Source organism: Sciurus carolinensis, chromosome X (genome assembly GCF_902686445.1).
Source record: "Sciurus carolinensis chromosome X, mSciCar1.2, whole genome shotgun sequence".
Lineage (NCBI taxonomy): Eukaryota > Metazoa > Chordata > Mammalia > Rodentia > Sciuridae > Sciurus > Sciurus carolinensis.
The window spans coordinates 48,016,719-48,040,358 of record NC_062232.1 but is presented as its reverse complement, the minus strand read 5'-3'; the positions used below and the strand labels follow the sequence as shown (position 1 = coordinate 48,040,358).

Below are 23,640 nucleotides of genomic sequence, written 5' to 3'. Positions count from 1 at the left end.
TTAGTCTGTGGAGTATTTGTTTAAATTGTGAATTCAGTTGCCAAATTTAAATATTAGAGGATTTAACATCAAATCCAGTTAGTTTATGATTTTTTTAAAGTAGATAAGCTATTTTACCAAAATATTCTGAAAAACCAGGAATTATATCAATACTGATCCCATATTCTCTTCATTTAAATAATTAGGTAGAGCTAAACAGCAGCTCCTCCATTTAGATGAGACAGTCTTATTGTCTACAGTTCTTGCCACTCCCTATTGTTCATTCCTAGTCTACTTGTAATGTTATCTGTCCAGTTTCTGTAGTCAATTATGTTTGTCCTCCCCAGCGTAAACCAACATCCCCATAATATAGAAAATATAAATACTTTGTGAGATTTACAAGGTAGAGCACCTCTGAGCATCATTCTCCTTATTTTAGAGGCAGAGAAAAAGAAATAAGAAAGTTCTATTTCACAACTATTGAAGGCATTAACAGCTTAGGTTCTTGGGCCCTTTCATGACGTAACATAGATGGCATCTGCTCTCTGTGATTCCATTACTTTTTTTTATCAACATAGAGAACAGTGATGCAGCTTTCTGCTTTAACATGTGTATTGACTTTGATGCTTGCATGCACACACAAACCTCCTCCCCCTCTCTCTCTCTTTCTGTTTTGCAACAAGACCTTTGTCACTCCCTCCCCAAATTATTTTATACATGTTCATTCTGTCATTGACTATACACTGAAACTCAAGATCTTTTCCATAATGTTTTCCTCTCTTAAAATGAGATTAATGTATCTGGACCCATTTCCCACACAATTCTGAATCTCAATGTTAAAGTACAAAAGTTGAGCATTTTAATATATGTTAAAAAACTGATTACTTAGAATAAATACAACTGACATTCACTCAAGAAAGGAAAAAGGTAGTCCAAGATACAAACTTTGAATCTGTCACCCATCAGCTATGTGACCTTAGGCTAATTAATTTTTTCTCATATTAGTAATTTGGAGCTAAAACATCTCACAGGGTTTTATTATAAAAATTTAAGGAGGTATTTTGGATAAAGAGTCTGGAACAGTGTTTGAGACATAGTAAATACTTAATATTACCTTATCTCTGGAAGATTTTTTTTTCTGTTTTTAATGAACAACAGATGAGAAAGATGGATATAAAGGCCTTTATCCTGACTGAAATCGTCTGTGGATTGTAAAAGTTACAGGATCCACAATTTTAGATACTTCAACCCATTCTGCTCCTCTTCTTTCTCCTCCTCTAGCTTTCTTTGACACAGTGTGTACAAGTGATCTTTCCATGTGTGATTACATACAGATCTCAATGGGACCAGTGGATCCCATGCATTTTGAGGTGTTAACTAAGGAACATTCTTACTGGTTGATCAGGTTACTTGGAGTCCTAAAGAAGAATCAGTCTTGCCATATAAATACCACAATCTTTGGTTACCCACCTGGGATAACTCATGTATATTTGCTAGTATAAACTGCCAATTGTCTTTTATTGTCTTTAATCTTCTGAAGGGAGGAGAAGATGGAAACATGGAAGAACCATAAATATTCTGTCGAAGATTTCCATTTCTTAACCTAACAGACTTTTAAAAAAATTCCAATATTTTTAAAACTAGCAAGGTCATCATTTCATAGAATCCTAATTTGGAAGAGACCTTAGATGTCACATTGTACAGATAAGGAAACAGATCCAGAAAGAGCTAGGAAATTTTCTAAGATCACACAGCTTTTTCTACAACAAAGACTAAACTTAGCACTCTTACTGTCTAAAATGAAACTCTTACTAACAATTTATTCATTTTAAAGATTGATAATTTGTTACTCTACCAACACTAGCCAGTTATTTTAATTTTCCTTCTCCCTTGAGTTGTTACTTATTAGTAAAATTTGACTAAATATAAAGTTGAACAGTACTGTTGAGATTAACTGCTTGCTGTTTTTAATTTTTTGACTTGTTTTTCTTTTCCAACAGAGTTTATGAGAAAACACATTCCGTGTGGCCTTTCTTGGTTCAGAGGAAACCAGACTTCAGGAACCCTCTCTATAAAGGTTTCACTGTATATGGGGTGCTCAATCCTAGTACCGTGCCCTACAACATTCAGTAAGTTTTTAAGTTCCCTCCATTCTTTTAGCAGGCCCCAGCATCTCAGCTGCCTTGCCTGTCCTTGGATAGCTGCACCATTTGCATGAGCCTGGATATGGACTGCCCAATATCAGTTATTCCTTGCCACCTCTTTAAGAGCTCAGTTATTTTTAGTTTTCAAGTCTGTGCTATTAGTTACTGTATTAGTTACCTTCCTATTTCTATAATGACATACCCAAAGCAATTAACTCATAAAGAGAAAAGGTTTATATTGGCTCCTGGTTCTGGAAGTTCCAGTCCAAAATCAAGTGCCCCATTGCTTTGGTTCTTTGGTGAGGGCAGTTCATTAAGGCAGAGCAAACTGCTCACCACATCCACCAGGAAGCAGAGCAATTAAAGAGGAAGAAGTAACCAGGGTCCCAAAATCCCCTTCTAGGGTACACATCCAATGACCTGTAGATCTCTCAGTAGACCCACCTCCTAAAAGTTCCACAGCCTCACAGTAATACCACTCTGGGCATCAATGATGCTTTCAAGATGTGGACCTTTGTGGGAACACTTATCCAAACCATAGCATTTGCTTAGGGAAAATAAAGAGAAATAATAATTGATGTGTAGGAATGCAACCAGACGGGGATGCAAATTGTTTTATTCCTTTAGTCTTTCCCTGTATCTTCCATTTTTCCTTTCCCATCCTTTTCCACAAGAAGAAAATAATATGAAAGAAATAGCGCTGGTATTGTATGCTATATTTTTCCTAAGTTTCCACAGGCTGAAAGTGCTCACTGACAACTGAGTGAGGAGGTGAATACATTTATTAGCTATAATAACCTATTTTGGAGATTATTTAGTATTTTATAGTATATAAGATTTTTATTGTTTCTGAATGGAGATAAATTGACTTTCTTTGCAATTTGGATGTATTTCCTTTTCTTAACTAATTATTCTGGCTAGAACTTTCAATGTACTATTGCATAAAGGTAGTGTAAGCAGGCATCCTTGTCCTATTCCTGATCATTTAGTGAAGTTAGCTGTAGGTTTTTCCACAAATATCATTTCCATGTTTAGCACATCCCCTTTTATGAAGAAAGGGTGTTAGTTTGTTAAATACTTTTCCTGTACCAATCGAGATGATTATGTTTTTCCCCTCATTGCTATTAATGTGATCTGTTACATTGTTTGATATTCTTTGTGCTGAAGTGCCCTTGCTTTACTGGGTTTAATATGACTTATGGTGTATAATACTCCTAATATGGTGCTCCATTTGGTTGGCTAGTATATTGTTGAGAATTTTTACATGTGTATTCATAATGAATATTGATCTTAAGTTTTATTTTCTTGTGATGTCTTTAGTGTCGGAGTAACGTTAGCCTCATAGAATGAGTTAGGACAGTCTTCCCTCTCTAGGATTTTGGTTTTATGGAAGAGTTTGAGAATGATTCATGTTAATTATTCTTTAAATGTTTGATAGAATTCACCAGTGAATTTGTTTCTTGGGACATTTTGGTTTGCTAATTAATGCCTCTACTTCTAGGTCTGTTCAGATTTCCTATTTCTTAGATCACTTTTGGTTAGTTACAATTTTCTAGAAATTTATTTCATCTGTCTAATTTTTTGGCATAAAATTATTCATAATATTCATTTATTTTTATTTCTGTATGGTGAGGAATAATATCCAGCCTAATTTTTGGTTTTACTATTTGAGACTTCTCTCTTTTTAAAAATGTTTCTAGCTTAAAGATTCGTAGCTTATGTTAAACTTTTCAAAGAACCAACTTTGGTTTTGTTGATCTGCTGTTTTTCTAATCATTATTTCATTTATCTTTGTTATAATCTTTATTATTTCTTTCATTTTCTAGCTTCAATTTTCATTTGCTCATCTTTTTCTTTTTTATTAATATTTTCACACATTTGAATTTTCCAGTTTTCTTTCTGTTACTGATTTCTAATTTATTCTACTGTAGTCAGAGAATATATTTTTATGATTTCAGTGTTTTTGAATTTATTCAGTCATGTTCTGTGGCCTAACATATGTTCTTACCTGGAGAGTGGATGTGTCTTCCAAGAATAATGTGTATCATTTGAGAAAAATGATTATTCTCTTATTGTTAGATATTGTGTTCTACATATTATCTTTAGGTATGCTTCATTTATAGTACTGTTCACATCTCTGTTTCTTATTGTTCTGTATAGTTTTTCTATTCATTATAGAAAATGGAAGCCAGGTGTTTTGATGCATACCTGAAATCCCAGTGGCAAGGAGGCTGAGGCAGGAGGATCACAGATTTGAGGCCAACCTCAGCAACTTAGCAAAGCCTTAAGCAGCTTAAACCCTGTCTCAAAAATAAAAAATAAAAAAGGCGTTGGGGTATAGCTCAGTGGTAAAGTGCCTCTGGATTCAATCTACAGTAACAAAAAAAAAATAGAAAATGGGATATTGAAATCTCCATCTTGTAACAATTTTTGACTTAAAAGTCTCATTTGTCCTTAGTACAACTATGCCAGCTCTGTTTTGGTTCCTATTTTCATGGCATATCTTTTTCTATCCATTTATTTTTCTCACTTTGAATCTAAAGGGATCTAAAGTCTAATGATGACAACATTTAGTTGGATCATGTATTTTTTTTTTCACAGCAGGAACTCATTTATTGAGGAAGTCACACAGCTTTTATGTAGGGTGGGGGCTAGGCAGGAACCAAACAGCTTAAAGGTCAGCAAGGCATGGGGTGTTCATGCAGGCGAGAGTCCCATAGGACTATATGGCAAGCATGAGCTGATCACGTTCACGGAACTGTTGTTAACCAATCCCTGACGGTGGTCCAATTTATCGTCATTAACCTTTGAAACCACCTTTGAGGCCTTGATCTTGTTCACTCGCCAGGAGTAAGGAGTCAGCCTGAGTTAGTTAACGTGTCATTAGTCCCAACATATCCCCCTTTTTTGTTTTATATTAAGGGTGTGTCTGTCTTAGGTTGCCCCTGGGAGGGTCTTACCCGTCATGGAACATCACCCTAGCAGTTTGGGGGTCTGCCTTACTCGAAGGTGTGCCTGTCTTAGATTGTCCACGGCAGAGCAACATCCTTACCCGTCATTGGACAATGAGGCTCTAGCCCTCATTTCCTGTCTTAGGTCGGTATGAGTTCCCCATGAATCTTACCCGTCTTTGACTACCACCTTAGCACTTCAGGCGGGCCCCTCAGGAGGAGCAGGGCTTAAGGGAGAGACACTTAGACCCCAGTGTCCTGATACAAGTGATCCATGATCCTATAGGGCTCCCAATCATCATTATGAAGGGCGGTATAATGCTGTCGGACCACCGTGAGCTGCACAGACTTAGCCTGGCTTTTCAGGAAATGGATAAGCTTATTGATTATGCAAGGTGGATCATGTATTTTTAAAGTCCATTTTAGCAATCTCTGTCTTTTAATTGGATGATTTAATTAATTTATATTAAAGGAAATACTAATAAAGACTTCTGACCTTTGCAATTAATTTTTGATATATCTTATTCCTTTATGTCTTCATTAGTATTTTCTTTTTATTAAATTGATTTTTCCTATTGTATCATTTTGATTCCCTTCTCCTTTCTTTCTGTTTGAATACATTTTCTTAGTAGTTACATTGGGGGTTGCAATTAACAGCTTAAATTTATAATATATTTTGAAATAATACTAACTTTGATTCAGTAGTATAAAAAATACATTTCCTATACACCTCTGTTACCCCTTTGTTATTGTACATACATTAAGCATCTTATACACTGTATGTCCATTTACACAGACATAGGAGTATTGTTTTTCAGATTTTTTTAAGGAAAAGAGAAATGACAACCCAAAATGCAATAATGTTGACTTTTGATATTACCTAATTAGCTACAGACATTCATTATTTCTTTGTGTGACTTCAGTTACTGTCTCATTATCCTTTCATTCAGCCTGAAGGATACCTTTTAGTTTTTCTAATAGGGCAAACCTTCTAGTGATGAATGACCTCAATTCTTGTTTGTCTGGAAATGTCTTAACTTCTCCTATAATTTTGAAGTATAGCTCTCCCAAATATATAATTCATGGTTGATTTTTTTTCTTTTAGCACTTTAAATATGTCATTCCACTGCCTTCTGACCTCTGTAGTTTCTAATGAGAAATTGTCTATTATCTTATTGATGATGAATCACTTCTTTCTTGTGCTTTCAAGATTATCTGGCTTTTTAAAATTTTTGGTACCAGGGATTGAACTCAGGGGTATTTGACTACTGAACCACATCCCCAGCCCTATTTGTATTTTATTTAGAAACAGGGTTTCACTGAGTTTAGTGCCTCGCTTTTGCTGAGACTGGCTTTGAACTCAATTATTCTCCCTCCTCAGCCTCCTGAGCTGCTGGGATTACAGGTGTGTGCCACCGTGCCCAGCTTCAGGCTTTTTCAGCTGTTTGATTATATTAATTGCTGCAGATCTCTGAATTTATCCTACTTGGAAGTAAACAAACATTTTAGAAGTGCAAATTTATCTTCCATCAAGTTGGGAATATTTTCAGTCAGTATGACTTAAGATATTCTTTCTGTCCTTTTCTATCTCTCCTACACTTCTAGGTTTCCTATTATGTATCTGTTGGTATGCTTGTTCATTTCCTAGAGGTCCCTTGGGGGCCTTTTCATCCCTCTTTTTCTTTCTGCCCCACAGACTGGATCATCTCAAGTTCATTATTGTTTTCTTCTACCTGCTCAAATCTGTTATTGAAATTCTGTAGTGAATTTATTTTAATCATTGTACTTTCCCTCTCCAGAATTTATATTTGGTTCCTCTTTATAATTTCTGTCTCTTTAATCATACTACCAATGCAGTGAGATGTCATTTTCCTGGCTTCCTTTAGTTATTTTTCCATGGTTTTCTTCAGTTGTTTGAGTATATTTAAATAGTTAATTTAAATTGTTTGTCTAGTAAAACCATTATCATGAACAGTTTATACTAATTTGTTGTTTTCCTATGACTGGGCAATACTTTTGTTTCTTTCTAGTGACTCTTACACCTTTATCAAACACTAGGTCAATTGAATATTATAATGTGGTAATCCTGGAAATCAGATTCTCACCTCTTCATAGTGTTTGTTTTATGGAGAGTTTTTTTTTAATTTATTTTATTGTAAACAAATGGGATACATGTTGTTTCTGTTTGTACATGAAGTAACAGCATACCATTTGCAGAATCATACATTTACATAGGGTAATGATGTTTGATTCATTCTGTTATTCTTTCCTTCCCCCCCACCCCTCCCACCCCTCTTTTCCCTCTGTACAGTCCCTCCTTCCTCCATTCTTGCCCCCCTCCCACCCCCCATTATGTGTCATCATCCGCTTATCAGTGAGATCATTCGTCCTTTGATTTTTTGAGATTGGCTTATCTCACTTAGCATGGTATTGTTTATGGAGAGTTTTTTATGGAGAGTTTTTATGGAGTGCTGTGGGTGTGATTTTTGGTTTAATAGTTTTTATAAATCATTTTGTAATGAACGTATCCTTTATCCTATGTGTTTACTGAATTCTCTTTTGCACTAGATTACTGGTCAGCTAGTAATTTGACAGCTATTTCCATTTATGTCTCCCAAAAATATTTTGCAGTTTTTGCAGATTGACTAAAACTCATAGACCCACCTTCAGTGCTTAGCCACACCATTCATAATTCTGCCTTCGGCCTCATGTTCTGCTTGTATAGAGTCTAAAAATCAGTCAAAGGTGAACAATTAGTGTCTTCTCAAATATTATTGAGAATGTGTCCAACCCTGGGCAAGTGCCTGGGCTCCTATGTTCTCTGATATATGCTAGAGCTTTTCAAAGCCCTTATTCTCCTATCTATCTCTTTCCCCAGTCACTTCCTTTTCAGGCTTTTTATTCTCTGTTTATTGTCCCATCTACCATCCCTTCCATCAGGTGGCTATGGCTAGTATACTTTCAATAAATATCATACAGGGTACTATGCTAATTCTAAGACAGTTCCAGGGTGGGCAAAACAAAAACAAGGCCCTAAGCCCATCCTTGAGGCCACAAGACAATTGAAAATATATAATCACATTTCTTGAGATTAAGGTTGATACTGCCCATCTGGAAGCAGCAATTTACCTAAGCAAAGTGGCCCACTATTCCCAAGTTTACCACTAAGCTTGAGTAGGGAATGGTGGGGGATAAATCAAAATGTTATAATAATCTCCTACCATAATTTTGTTGTTTCTTCTTTCATTATGCATTCCCCTGATTATTTTAAATTTTTATTAGATTCCAGAGTTTTAAAATTTGATTCTTATATTTGTTGCTTGCTTAATCATTGTTTTAATGGAAGGATAGAGTTTTAAAGTTCTTCACGACTTTCATCAGTGTTATCAATGATAGATATTTTTGTCATCACCATTATTATTACTAGGTTTGGGTGTTCCAAGTGGGGATTTCTTAGTAAATTGATTTGTTTACATTTGTTGACAAATGCAATGCCAGAAATTTTCCTTCATTCCTTTAAGAAATTAAAACTAAATCAAGCCAAAAGTGGAGTAGACATATTTCCCGTACACCTCCCACTAAGCAAACTACCCCTGTATATCATAAAATCAACATTAAACCACAATAAAAGATGCAGAGAAGGAGGTAAATTGAGTAGGATTCCCAGGAATGAAGAAACAATATGATGGCAAGGTCTGTGGTTTTTTTTTTTTTATTGCCTCATATATCCCAGATTTGAAGCTAAAGAAGGTGGCAGGACAGAAATGCCAAGGGCATAAAGAAACCACAAAGAATCCTGTTCTGTCTAGCCAAAGAACCAGGAAAGAGACAGCCTAGCAAAACAGAAATCCTTAGACAATAATAGCACTCTTCTTGTCATATCCTACAGGAAAAAACAAAAACAAAACAACAAACAAAAAAACTGGCACCCCAACCAATTCACAAAGGTCAAGTCAGAAATCCAGATTTCTGCCCTCATCAAGCTGGAATAAACACCTAAATATCCCTGTGCCTCCCCACTGGTGGTGTTAGAGAAGGCCAAATGGGGATCTGGGATTTTCATCCCGAGCATATACTTCCCTCCCTGTGGTGTTAGTGAGACCATGTGGAGAGCCTGGACTTCCACCTCCACTCAGCAGGAGTGGATAGTATCAGAAGAAGCCTATGGAGCATCAGAAGTTCCACCACCACCCAGCATTAATGAGTCAATGCCCTGTGGTATCATTGGAGGTATCATGGTGAAAAGTAATGAGGCATATCTGTCCATCCTATGATTTTTATCAGCATATATCTAGTGGGAAGCCTGCCATCTTGATTACACTCAGTAGGACTATGGACACCCTTCCCAACTCAAGTGTCAATATCGGCTGAGTGAAGAGCCTCAACTTATACTCCCTCCTGACCTATAATGAGGAGGCACTTTCTACTTTATTGCCCCAAGTCAGAAGAGGGCCATAGTAAGCAAACCTGATAAAACAGAAAATCTAAATAAAATCCAGATTCTTAACAACATTCCCAAAATGTCTATTTGATGTGAAACTCAGTCATCAGAACAAAAGTGGGAAAATATTAACTTGAATGAAGAAAAGATAGTAAGTACATACCAATACAAGATGACAACGAATGTTAGAATTATCTGACAAAGATTTTAAATGGCTATCATCAAGATTCCTTGAGAAGCAATTTAAAATTTTCTTGAAATAAATTTTTAAAAGTCTCAGCAAAGAAACTGAAGACAACCTGGCATGGTAGCACATGACTATCATCCCAGCTACTTAGGGGATTAAGGCAGGAGTATTTTAAGTTTGAGGCCAGCCTGGGCAACTTGGTGTGAGACTCTCGCTCCAAAAAAATTTTTTTAAAGGACTGGATGTATAGATCAGTGGTAGAGTACTGACCTGCATGTGTGAGGCCCACAGCTTAATCCCCAATACTACCAAAAAAAGAAAGAAAACACTAAAATATGAAAGAACCAAATAGAAACTGTACAACGGAGTAATACAGTAATGGCAATGAAAACACTGAATGAATAGGCTCAACAGCAGAATGGAAGGGAGAAATGAAAGAATTTGAACTTAAGAAAAAATAGGAGTAAGAGAAATAAAAAGTATAAGAGAAAGCTAACTGAAAAAAATAAAAAAACCCAGAACCTCAGGAACCTGTGGGACAATAAGAAACAAACTAACCCTGGTATCATTGGAAACTTGGAAGGAGTGGGCAAAGATGGAGGTGCTGAGGGCGTACTCAAAGAAATACAGTTGTCTCTTGTAATCCAATGGGAATTGATTCCAGGAATACCTGTGGAAACCAAAATCCATGAATGCTCAAGATGGAATAGAATTTGCATATAACCTGTGCACAGTCTTCTGAATAATTTAAATTATCTTATTATACCCAATGCAATGTAAATGCTATGTAAGTAGTTGTTACACAGTAGTTTTTAGAATAATAGAAAGTCTGTACATGTTTAGTACCAGTACAGCCATCACAGGCCTAACTACTTTTGTTTTTGGTAGTGGGGATTAAACCCAGGGACCCTCAACCACTGAGCCACACATCCCCAGCCCTTTTTATTTTGAGACAGGGTCTCACTAATTTGCTAAGACTGACTTTAGACTTGTAATCCTCCTGCCTCAGCCTTTCAAGCTGCTGGGATTATGGGTATGTGCTACTAATCCTGGTCTAACTACATTTTTGTTCAGCAAATGGTTGGATCTACAGATGCAGAACCTATGGATATGGAGGTCAAGTGTAATGGCTAAAAATATTCCAAATATGGTAAAAGACATAAACCTTTAGATTCAAGAAGCTGAGTGAACACCAAATAAGATAAACCCCAAACAAATTCACACCAAGAAATATCACAGTTAAACTTATGAAAACAACAAAAACATTCTTGAAAACGACAACAGAGAAATTATACCTTAAAGGGGAAAACTGTTCAAATGACAACAGATTTCTCACCAGAAATCAGGGAAGCTACAAGGAAGTTCTCATTTTTAAACACTGAACAAAAAGAATTATCAATGAAGATTTTTTAACTGGTGAAAATGTCCTTCAGGATTAAAAGAAAGATGAATACCTTTTCAGATGAATTTAACTAAGAATGTATTGTTAGCAGACCTACCCTAAAAGAAAGGCCGAAGGAATTTCTCTATTGAGAAAGGAAAAGATAAAACAAGGAATTTTGAAACATCAGAAAGGAAGAAGGAACAATGGAAAGAATAAAAATGTTTAAGTACAATAGACTTTCTTCTCTTGAGTTTTCTAAATTATTTCACATTAGAATAAAAAATAAAACATCAATTGATATGGCTATACATGTATATGGATAAAATATTTAAAACAATTTTAAATAGAGTAGAAGAAAGGGATGCAAAGAGAATGGTTTATATACTTCACTCAAACTTGTAAAATTCAATGCCAGTATACTCTATAAACCACTCATATACACACACACAGTGTATATATACATACAGTATACTGCCTACAGAAACCACTAAAAAATCTGAATTAAATTAAAAAACATTTTAATGAAAACAAAATTTAAAAATATATATTCCGGCAACCTATATGAAGGCAGGGAAAGAAAACAGAAAAGAGAATGAATAGAGAAAATAATAATATGGAATAATTAAGTTCTAATATCAATTATATTAAATTAAAATTATCCATATATATGAATTAAAAGATAAAGATTAGAAGAGTGGATAAAATTACCACAATATGATGTCTGTAAGAAACTTGCTTCAAATATAATGAAGGTAGGTTGAAAGTAAGATGTAGAGATATATCATGAAAATGTAAATGAAATCAGGAATGGCCATATTAATATCAGACTTCAAAAAAATTACATAGAGACATTACATAGTGATAAAAAGGTCAAGAAGAATAAATATCAATCTTAAATGTTTATGATCCAAGCAGCAGAGATATAAAATATGTGAAGCATACAATGACAGTACTTAAAGAAGTTACAAAGAGAGCTACAGAGTCAGAGATACCAGCATTCCTCTCTCAACAATCAATAGAATATTTACAAAGAAAATCAGCAATAATAGTGAAGAAATTAACAACATAATCATTCAGTAGGATCTATTCCTCATGTGTATACCGGTCTACTCAACAACAAGAGTACATATTTTTTTCAAGTAGTCATGGAACATAATACCAAGATAGATGATGTCCTTAATAAATGCTCAATGAACTTTTAAAAACAATGAAATGATATGAAATGCTTTCTCTAATCACTATAGAATCAAACTAGAAGTCAATAATAGAAGTATAATGGGAAAATCTATAAACACATAGAAACTAAATAGCATACTTTAAATAATCCATGTATATAATAAAGTCTTAAGGGGAAATTAATTGAAATAAATGAAAATACAACATACCAAAGTTTGTAAGACACAGTTAAATCAGTGCTGAAAGGGAAATGTATTGTACTAAATGCTTACATTTGAAATGTCAACTATTCTTAAGATAGCACATCAATGCCCCAGAAAAAGAAGAGAAAAATTATAAATAAGGAGGATATAAATAATGAAGAGCAAAAAGAGTGACAGAAAAGAGAAAACACAGGTTACTATCTATGTGTGGAATGAACCAGGGATTAGCACTATGTACCTGGCAGACATCAAAATAATAACAAAGGAATACTACAAACAAGTACAGACAGTAAGGAGGATCTCATCAGTATAATGTCAATGATGAATTTCTGGTGGGAATGTGTGGCGGGCATCTAAGTCACATCTGCAAGAATATATGGAAGTATACTCTTTAGTTTCTATGTGCTTTTATTTTCCTGTTATATTTGTTACTGATTTCTAGTTGATTCTGTTATGAATAGAGAAAGCATTTTAAAATGATTTCAATTTTTAAATAGATGTCTATTGAAGTTTCCCATAGTCATCTGTAAAAAAGTGTACTGTTGAATCTCAAAGGGAAAGGAAAATCATGGTTTGACTCTCCTACAAAATGTTTACTGTATAGAACATGTAAGACAAATCTACAACTCCAAACCATGTGCCTCTGTTGTTTAAAATATCATTCATTAAAGTGCTGATATCTGGCAGAGGTGCTCTAATAAAGGGCACCTCTTTATTTAGCTCTCTATGATGTAATAGGTAATCTTCACTTAGTGACTTTAAGCACCAGGCCATACAAGGGGATTGAAAGGTGAGACAGAGGAATAAGTGCCCAGTGTATCAGAAGGTCAATTAGAATAATATCAAAGTGTCAGTTAGAATAATCAGTGCCTTGCCTTGTATTGTATTGTATTTACCACCTGCAGCAGCAATAAGGAAAGAACTGGTTCCCAATAGGCAACAACCACCAACAGTATAAAAGCCTTAGATTTTTTCCAAGAAGTCCCTTCAAATAATGGGAAAGCATATAGTTTTAGGGAGTACAACCAGGATCATACCTTCTTTATATAGAACTCAGGCAATGTTAATAGTTAACTAAGTAATCGTTTCTTTAATCCAAAGCTAATCATCTCTTAGACAAGGTAAAAGATGAAGTGAGAGGGATCCTTTAGAACAGGAGTGATTTGTGGGATTAGGAAATTTGGGCATCCATGTCCAACAGAGTCAGCAAGCATTCAGGTTTTGGAATCAAACCACAGTTAAGGGTGATTGCTACAAGTGGCCAGTTTCTGCAACTGCCACATCCCTACATGGGATCAGGTCCTTGCCACTAGAAGAGACCAAAGACAAACTGCAAAGGCAGGACTGTCTAATCCCTGCTTCAGATTGTAATCTAGTCCTAGTAAGTATTGTCATTGCTTCAACAATTTACCACATGTCATCCAGTTTGGGCACTCCTTGTCTCTAAGGATCCAAAGGTTTGCTTGACCTACAGGGGGTGCAATCACTATTGATAGTAAGTTCATTTTAGGCCAAATAGAGTGGTAGTTGTAAAATTAAAAGACAATACTTGAGTTTGGCTTTCATGAGTCCCTTTCAGATCCAGGGCAGCTCTGACCTCTTAAATTGTTTTAGCACTAACCATTATTGCCTAAGAAGAGGATTTATACTTAACAGGAACCTGCCTGAGTTCAGTATCCTCTGGTCTTGCCAAGTTATTATGCTTCATGCTGTCTGTTGCCTAATAAACCACTTTCAGCATCTCCAGCTGATGAAGGAGATCTTTGGTTTCACCTAACATTTTGCATTGCCCAGGCCTTTAAGAGACCTAATATAGGAAGGGCAGCACTCCATGCCATAAAAATCCACATCAGCAAGGTATATGTGGATCGAGGTCCAAATCCTCCTTTGAGGGTCATCTCTACTTCCCACACTTACTATATAGGATCCTTTAGCAGTGACACCACTTTTTCCATCTTTGTACAATTGTGTAATTTCACTGTGAGGTGGAGTTTACTCTCTGCCAGATTCATTCTATGTAGTTGGGCATCCCCTTTTTTATTTGGTTCCTGGGCTAGCTCTTCTCTTAGTCCATCTCGCACTGCCATAGCAATATACCACACACTGGGTAATTTATAAATAAACAAATTTATTTGGCTCAGTTTTAGAGACCAGGAAATCCAAGAGTATGGTGCTAGCATCTGATGATGGCTTTTATGCTACATCCATCCCATGTCAGAAGAGTAAGAAAAGATGAGAGTGACAGCAAGATGGAATGAAATTCAGTTTTATAATAAACTCACTTGCTAACTAACCCACTCTCAAGATAATGACATTAATCCATTCACGAGGACTCTGTACCTCTTATTAGACCCACCTCCCAAACAGTTACATTGGGAATTAAGTTTTCTACACATGAACATTGAAGTGTGAATTCAAACTGGACTTTAGCAGAAGAACAAAGATATGTTTTCTCTTCCAATGGTTTCCCCTAATGGTTACTGGCAAAACAGAGGGTAAATTATCCTAGTCATCATGGTAATACCATGCTGCTTTTTTCATTCTTCTACTTTTTTGTTGTTGTTGCTGGGGATTGAACCCAGGGCCTTGTGCATGTGAGGCAAGCACTCCACAAACTGAGCTATATCCCTAGCCCATCTACTTTTTTTGTAGTGGACATTGAACCCAGGGGTGCTTTACCACTGAGCTTCATGCCAGGCCTTTTTATTTTGAGACAGGGTCTCTGTAAGTTGCCAAGGTTGGCCTTGAACTTGTGATCCTCCTGCCTCAACCTATCCAGTAACTGAAATTACAGACATGAGCTACCATGCCTGGAACTATGCTGCTTATTTCTTTAGAGGACACCAGTCCTCTTCACCAGGGTCTTCCCCTTTTACTCATCTCCCACAGAAATTTGAGTTCCTATCTCTTCTCTGAGCATGTCCTGGTGGAAAGCAACCACCTATAAGGCCCAACATGTTCCTCAAGGTTTGGAGTGCCTCTTTTTGTTTAATATTTTTTAGTTGTCAATGGACCTTTTTTTTTTTACTTATATGTGGTGCTGAGAATTGAACCCAGTGCCTCACGCATACTAGGCAAGTGTTCTACCACTGAGCTACAACTCCATCCCTTGGAGTGCCTTTTATGTAGGATAGCCACTTCCTTTGGATCCTAGGAAGGGCCAGAGATACAAACTAGCCTTTAATCATTTCAAGTAATGCTTTAGCCTACTGAGCCAAAGAGTGAGGATCTCAACATTCTTTCATTGAAGGACTAGAATTAACAATATCTTCAACAGCATCATTTGGTGTCTTGATAGCAGAGGCTTGCTAGCTGCTTGCAGCTGTGCTTGGGAGAATAGCCCTAGCCTGACATCTCTACATTATTGACTTGTTTGCTGAGGAACCCAAATTATCAGCCTGGCCACAGGGAACTCTCCTGCTATAACCTGTTATGGGACATGTGGTAGTACATTCATGATTCAGAGGTATACACTGTTCCACTTTCCCTATTCAGACCCCCAGACTTTAAAGTATCCAATACTGACTAGTGGGGGATCCAGGTGCGTTAGTCGATCTTCCCTAAGCAACTAAGCAACTGGGTGCCTCAAAACCCAAAAGTCAGCTCCAATAGCATGAGTTCACTCAAATACTGGCATTACCACTTATCTATGCTCATGAGGAACAGTGGGGAAGCCACAAAGTGTTATAGAGTACAATTTAGCACAGCATGATATTATGCCAAACTTAATGTAGGGGTGTTCTGAATGTGAGTAACAAACACTTAAGGCTTTCTGGAGCTGTTTTGCCAATTGATCATTCTACTAACTTGATGGACCCCATTTGATCTCCTGTTCATCACCAAAACTCCCACCTTAATAACAATTACAATGAGTTCAAGGGATCTCAGGGCTGATCAGGGAAAAGATACCACCTCAAGACTGCAGTAACACTTACAATTAGCTTTTTGTGTGTGTGTCTGGGGCAGAGGCAACATTGTGACAGGTTTATATGGGTGCAGAGATGCAGAGACCAACACTCAGAAAAAGAGGACAAGGAAACTCCTTCAAAGAACAGGGTCTTACTTGTCTAGCTTCCTAGGCAGCATGGTAAAGTAGGCCCAAATCTTCATCATGTCGGCCTAGGACCTAACTTCCTTAGCAAGACTCCTAAAGCACAAGAAGTAAAATTAAGAATCAATAAATGGGATGGATTTAAACTAAAAAGCTTCTTCTCAGCAAAGAACATAAATCAATAATGTGAAGAGAGAGCCTACAGAGTGGGAGAAACTCTTTACCACATGCACCTCAGAGAGAGCACTAATCTCCAAGATATATAAAGAACTCAAAAAATAAACACCAAAAAGCAAATAACCCAATCAATAAATGGACTGAGGAACTGGACAGACACTTCACAGAAGAAGAAATACAATTGATCAACATATGAAAAAATGATCATCATCTCTTGCAATTAGAGAAATGCAAATCATGCAAAACTGCCCTAAAATTTCACATGGCTCCAGTCAGAATGGCAATTATTAAGAATACAAGCAATAATAAGTATTGGTGAGGTTGTGGGGGAAAAGGTAAACTCATACATCATTGGTGGGACTATAGATTGGTGCAACCACTTTGGAAAGCAGTATGGAGATTCCTCAGAAAACTTGGAATGGACCCACCATTTGACCCAGCTATCACACTCCTTGGTTTATATCCAAAATACTTAAAATCAGCATACTATAGTGACACAGCCACATCAATGTTTATAGCAGTTCAGTTCACAATAGTGAAACTATGGAACCAACCTCGATGCCCTTCAACAGATAAGGGGATAAACAAAAAGTGGTACATATACACAGTGGAATATTACTTAGCCTTAAAGAAGAATGAAATTATGGCATTTGCAGGTAAATGAATGGAACTGGAGAATATCATGCTAAGTGAAATAAACCAATCCCAAAAAACCAAATGCTGACTGTTTTCTCTGATAACTAGTTGCCAATTCATAGTGGGGAGTGAGTACAGAAGTATGAAGGAGCTTTGGATTGTACAGAGGGGAGTGAGGGGAGGGATGTGGTGGGTGGGGATGGGAAGGATAGTAGACTGAGACAGACATTATTATCGTATATGCATATATGAAAAGATTCTTTTAAAAAACACTTATCACTGTCAAAAAATTTAATGAAAAAATAAAAGTTAAAAAAAGAGTTTGTGGGTCTGAATTCTAAAGGTCTATCACAACATGGGGTCTTTATTACCACAGAGTTTATCTCATCTATGATTAGATGATGTTTGGTACAGTTTTGCAGGGTATGCAAGGCAATCAGACTTGAAATGGCTAATGAAATGCTTATTTAGGCTATTTAAAGCAGTCAGAAAATTTGAGTTTGGTGCTAGATTCATTTCACTGTCTTTCCTTTTCCTATTCCCCCTTCACTCCCCTTTGTCTACTCCACTGAACTTCTATTCTTTCCACATTTATTGAGTATTAGCTTCTACATATCAGAGGAAACATTTTACCTTTGTTTTTTGGGATTGGCTTATTTCACTTAGCATGGTAGTCTCCAGATCCATCCATTTGCTGGCAAATGCCATAAAGTCATTCTTCTTTATGGCTGAGTAATATTCCATTATGTATATATCCCACATTTTCTTTATATATTCTTCTGTTGAAGGACACCTAGGTTGGCTTCATAGCTTAACTATTGTGAATTGTGCTTCCATAAACATTTATGCGTCTTCATCACTGTAGTATGCTGATTTTAAGTCCTTGTGGATATATACCTAGGACTGGGATAACTGGGTCAAATGATAGTTGTATCTTAGTTTTTTGCAGAATATCCATACTGTTCTCCAGAGTGGTTGTACCAATTTGTAGTCCCACCAATTTATGAATGTACCCTTTTCCCACATCTTCACCAATAATTGTTGTTACTTGTATTCTTGATAATTGCCATTCAGCCTGGAGTGAGATGAACTCTCAGTGTAGTTTTAATTCACTTTTCTCTAATTGCTAGAATTGTAGAACATTTTTTCTATATTTTTGACTGTATTTCTTCTTTTGAGAAGTGTCTGTTTAGTTCCTTTGTCCATTTATGATTGGTTTATTTGTTTCTTTGGTTAAATTTTTTGAGTTCTTTGTATATCCTGGATTTTTATGCCCTATCTGAGAAGCAGATGGCAAAGATTTTCTCCTATTCTGCATGCTCTCTCTTCATGCTCTTGAATTGTTTCCTCCGCTGTGAAGAAGCTTTTTAAAAAAGTTTTTTAGATGTTTATAGACCTTTATTTTATTCATTTATTTATATGTGGTGTTGAGAATTGAACCCAGTGCCTCAGAAATACCAGGTAAGCACTGTACCACTGAGCCACAACCCTAGCCCCAAGAAGGTTTTAATTTGATGACCTCCATTTTTTTTTTTTTTTTTTTTGGCACTTTAGGAGTCTTGTTAAGGAAGTCAGTCCCTGAGCTGAGCTGGTATGTTGCAGTGTTAGGCCCACATTTTCTTCTAACAGGGGTAGTGTTTCTGGTCTAATTTATAGGTCTTTGATCTGCTTTGAGTTGAGTTTTGTGCAGGGTGAGAGATAGGGGTTTAATTTCATTTTGCTGCATATGGATTTCCAGTTTTCCCAGCATCATTTGTTGAAGAGGCTATCTTTTCTCCATTGTATGTTTTTGTCACCCTTGTCAAGTATACTACCTAAAGGCTTTATAGATTCAGTGCAATTCCCACCAAAATTCCAATGACATTCTTCATAGAAATACAAAAGGCGATCATTAAATTCATTTGGAAAAATAAGAGGCCCAGAATAGCCAAGGCAATCCTTAGGGAGAAAAGCAAAGTAGGAGGCATCACAATACCAGACCTTAAATTATACTACAGAGTTATATAGTAACAAAAACAGCATGGTGTTGGCACCAAAACAAGCATGAATACCAATGGAATAGAATAGAATACACAAAGACAAACTCACATAAATGCAATTGTCTCTTAGGTCTTTTCTTCATGGTAACCATAGAACTTACATAAAATATCTTGTGTATCTATTTTAAGCAGATCACAACTTAACTTCAACATTCTATAGTTTTCTTCCATCCTTATTTTATTGATGTCCAAATTTTATGTAAATTGTGTCTATTAATATTTTACACTTATTTTTAAGACATTCTTTTAACTTCATACTAGAATTAAATGCAATTTACTCACCAACATTAAGGTAATATAGTATTCTATATTTGTCTAAATATTTATCTTTACCAAGTTTTATGCCTTCTTATGCTTTTTCACTTCAGCTTATAGAAGTAGTCTGTGGTAATAACTCCCTCAGCTTTTATTTGTCTGTGAAAGATATTTCCACTCTGTCCTTTTATTTCAATAGTTTTTTTGTTTTGTTTTGTTTTGCTTTTTCCTGGTTCTGGGGTTTGAACCCAGCGGCACTCTACCACTGAGTTACATTCCCATCTCTTTTTATTTTTATTTTTTATTTTGCAAGAGGGCCTTTCTAAGTTGAACAGGCTGGCCTCAACCTTGTAATTTTCCTGCCTTGGCCTCCTGAGTCACTGGGATTACAGGCATGTGCCATCTCACCCAGCCCATTTTCTCTTTTTCAGTTTTGGAAGAGTTTTGTTCCAATATCATTCTTTTTTTGTTGTTGTTGAAATTTAAAGAAAAAATTTATTGAAGATTTGAAAAACAATTCCTAAAAGATTGACTTTTCCAGAAAACTGTAGCTATACAATGCATTGTGTCCATCATGTTAAAACATGCATAAGGCACAAATACAAAAACCATGAAACAAGCCACCATTCTTCAACAGTTGAGCAAAGATATAATAATGCCTAAGGAACAACATGGATGACTTGCAAAGGATGGGCTCTTTACTTTAAGCACCATTTGAAAAAAAAAAGGAGCACAAATGGATGAGTGTGTTCAGTTATATACACTGAATTGAACCTTTGGCACTAGGAATCAGAGCATTTTGTCATATAGCATTAACACATATTATAAAAGTACTAATGTCAAAGGAATAGAACCACCAGCATTCAAAAGCAGCTGTGTCAACTAGGCAAACACTCTACAGCATGTCTCTCTGTTGTCCATTATTGAATACACTGGTATCAACTTTGAAATGAAATTTAAAAAAAGAAAGGAAAAAAGAACAGTGACCCCTTTTACTTTCTCTTTTAAATTCAAACAGAAAACAAACATCAATTCTGTTATACACTAACATCTTCAAAGTACATCATTTGTACAAGAGAAGGACTAAGAACAAAAATGTATTTACAGAGATCCAAACAAGTGAGCAAAGAGCGCCTCCTCACACTGCTTTCGGATGATATTCAGGAGGAGCCACGTCATAATTATTGGCACTAAACAAAGTTGCAGATTTCTTTGCTAGGTACTTGAGGAAATCATGAAGATAATTCAATAATAAAGCAAGGCTCTTCTCATCCAGAGGTGTACAGCCAACATTGCTCCAGTTTGTACAAATAATCTCAGTAGATGTTGTGCTCCATAACCTGGGACATGGGTGCATCAGGATGATCTGCAAGGATTTCAGCATACTGTGGTCTCAAATTTGTAGAGCAGTTGAGTGCCCAACATTACATTGAAGTATTCTTTTATTCCTGCCACAACTTCATTAACAGCATACTCCTTATTATCTGTGTTTCCTTGAGAGTTTTTGTAATTTGCATAATCCTCTAGAATAGAATCCACTTTTTTCTTGGCAGGAAGATAAAAGCGCTGTTTTTATCTGGTAATTAAGTCTCAGTCATCAACAAGCCATGATTTCAGTTCTTCAGGAATCTTTAACTGCAACTCTGTTCATAAATGTTTCTTCATTTTCAACAGTAGGATCTACCTGGGCCCTTTCCTTCAGAGGAGGCCAAGGTGTCTCACTGGTACTGCCACCATCTCTGTTTCCAGGTGTTTTCTGTTTGTTCTTTGTTGTTTTCACTTAAACACTTTTCTGTTGCAGACCAGATGTCTTCTTTCCTGGAGCAGCCCCTCTTATCTGCTCCTGATTGGCTTTTTGGAGTTCTCCCTGTTTCTGCAGATTGGTATTCACGTACTTGAGTACTCTGCTCTCTGGAACCCATTCATTCCAATTTTTGTTCCAACGTATAAAGTATTATTTCACTTGTTTGTCCTTTATGGCAACCTTAACACACTTTGCTTCATGAAGTATAGGCCCGTGAAAGCACAGCACTCGCTTACCCTCCTGGAATTCTTGCTTTGAGTCCTGCTTGGACACCATTTATAAGTGATTTGCTGCCTCCTCCTTCTGTCACCACCCCCAACTACTGCCCCTCCTCTCTACCCCACCCAACTTCATGTCAGAAAAACCATCAGGCACAGTCAGCTCTACATCCTGGGCCTGATTTGCCAGTGCCCACTGACCTCACAGCACAGCAACCCGCACAGTTGCTGTTCCAGCCCCCAATATCATTCTTTTTTTTTATTGTATACAAATGGAATACATGTTGTTTCTCTATTTGTACATAGAGTCAAGGCATATCATTTGTGTAATCATACGTTTTCATAGGGCAATGATGTTTATTTTTTTCCCTTCCCCTCCACCCCTCCCACCCCTCTTTTCCCTCTATACAGTCCTTCTTTCCTTCATTCTTACCGCTCTCCTTATCCCTAACCCTAAACCTAACCCTAAACCTAATGCTAACCCCTCCCACCCCCCATTATATGTCCTCATCCGCTTATCAGCGAGATCATTCGTCCTTTAGTTTCCCAATATCATTCTTGGTTGACATTTTTTTCCTTTTATCACTTCCAATATATCATCCCACTCCCTTCTGACCTGCTAGGTTTTGCTGAAAACATCTTATGGATGTTTCTCTTTCATGCAACATATCATTTTTTTCTCTTGCCGCTTTCAAAATCTCTCTTTGTCTTTGACTTTTGACAATTTGATTACCATGTGTCTAGTGTGGATTTTTCTCTTAAAATGTTTATATTAGTGTATTATTGTTATATATAATTTTTTGGTTCATTTTGTCATATTGACAAATGCATATAACATAATTTAATGAATTTCTTTGGGTTCATCTTATTTGGGTTCAGTGGGCTTCCAGGATCTCCAATTTGAGGAGTTTGAAGCCGTTATTTCTTTGAATATGTGTTCTGTCTTCTCCCAAGACTTCCATAATGTATATATTGTTTCACTTAATGATATCCCATAGGTCCATCAAGCTGTTTTCCCTCTTTTTGTTCACTTTTTCTTTTTTTTTCCTCCTGACTGGATAATTTCAAATAATATATTGTTGAGTTTGCTGATTTTTTCCTTTTGCTTCTTCCATTCTGTTTTTGAACCTATGTATTGACTTGTTTAATTCAGCTCTAAGACTTCTTTTTTTCCCTTTCTTGGATTTTCTCTTTGTTGAAATGCTTACTTTGTTCATGCATGAGAGTTCAAGCTGCCACTCTGTTCTCTATATAGTCTGTGGGATATCATATGCCGGACACAGTCAGCTCTCTGAAACAGGTGAGAAAGAAACCAGTCTTTCAGGTAGCTCCTGATGAAGTGGAGTATTAGATATGTACTCAAATTCCTTCTGTCCTCAGGTAGAAGCTGTTACTTGGAGTTCTGTCTGGATTTTATAGTACTATGCTAGGAGTGGGGATTAGTATGTCTTGTCTTTTAGGTCATCAAAATTATTACTTTAGAGATTTTCCCATGTACTAGGCTAATATTTTCTTGACAAAATAAAAATGTCAATAATTAGTTCCTGCAGCTAAACTAACCCACTAACCCACTTTTCCTTTTTCTTTTTGTCTATTCAAGGTTCTGGTGTGGGATGTATAACCGCTTTGACAAAGGCCTACAGCCCAAACAGAGTATGCTAGAAAGCCTCCTGGAAATTAAGAAACAGAGAGCAATGCTCGAAGCAGATGTGTATGAACTAGAAAAGGTGAGGAGAATGGTCCCAAAAAAGAGATTCTCTTGCCCCTTCTTAGTAGGCCTATCCTGCTTGGAGTAGAATTGGTACTTGTGGAATGCCACCTGGATGGCTTATTATAGTTTTTTGACTTCTAAGGGTCCTGTGTCTAAAAAGCTGAGAATATAACGCTTTTCCTTTCCATAGCATGGTAAATATCTAGTTAAACAAGTGGATTGGTTTCCTCTTTGGATTTGGACTGAATGATTAGGTGGAACAAGAAGAAATGACAAGAACTGGG

General features: G+C 36.4%; 1 protein-coding gene and 1 pseudogene across 3 annotated transcripts in view; one reads left to right on the top strand and one right to left on the bottom strand.

The window, feature by feature from the left end:
• Positions 1-23,640, top strand: part of Mtmr8 (myotubularin related protein 8) — an 84,389-nt gene that overhangs the window by 50,936 nt on the left and 9,813 nt on the right. For all 3 annotated transcript variants that reach the window (XM_047536857.1, XM_047536856.1, XM_047536855.1), the window contains exons 12-13: positions 1,980-2,108; positions 23,246-23,372. In XM_047536857.1, coding sequence (XP_047392813.1) covers positions 1,980-2,108; positions 23,246-23,372 — 256 coding nt within the window. The remainder of the gene's footprint in view (positions 1-1,979; positions 2,109-23,245; positions 23,373-23,640) is intronic.
• Positions 20,762-21,545, bottom strand: LOC124972444 (mortality factor 4-like protein 1; annotated as a pseudogene).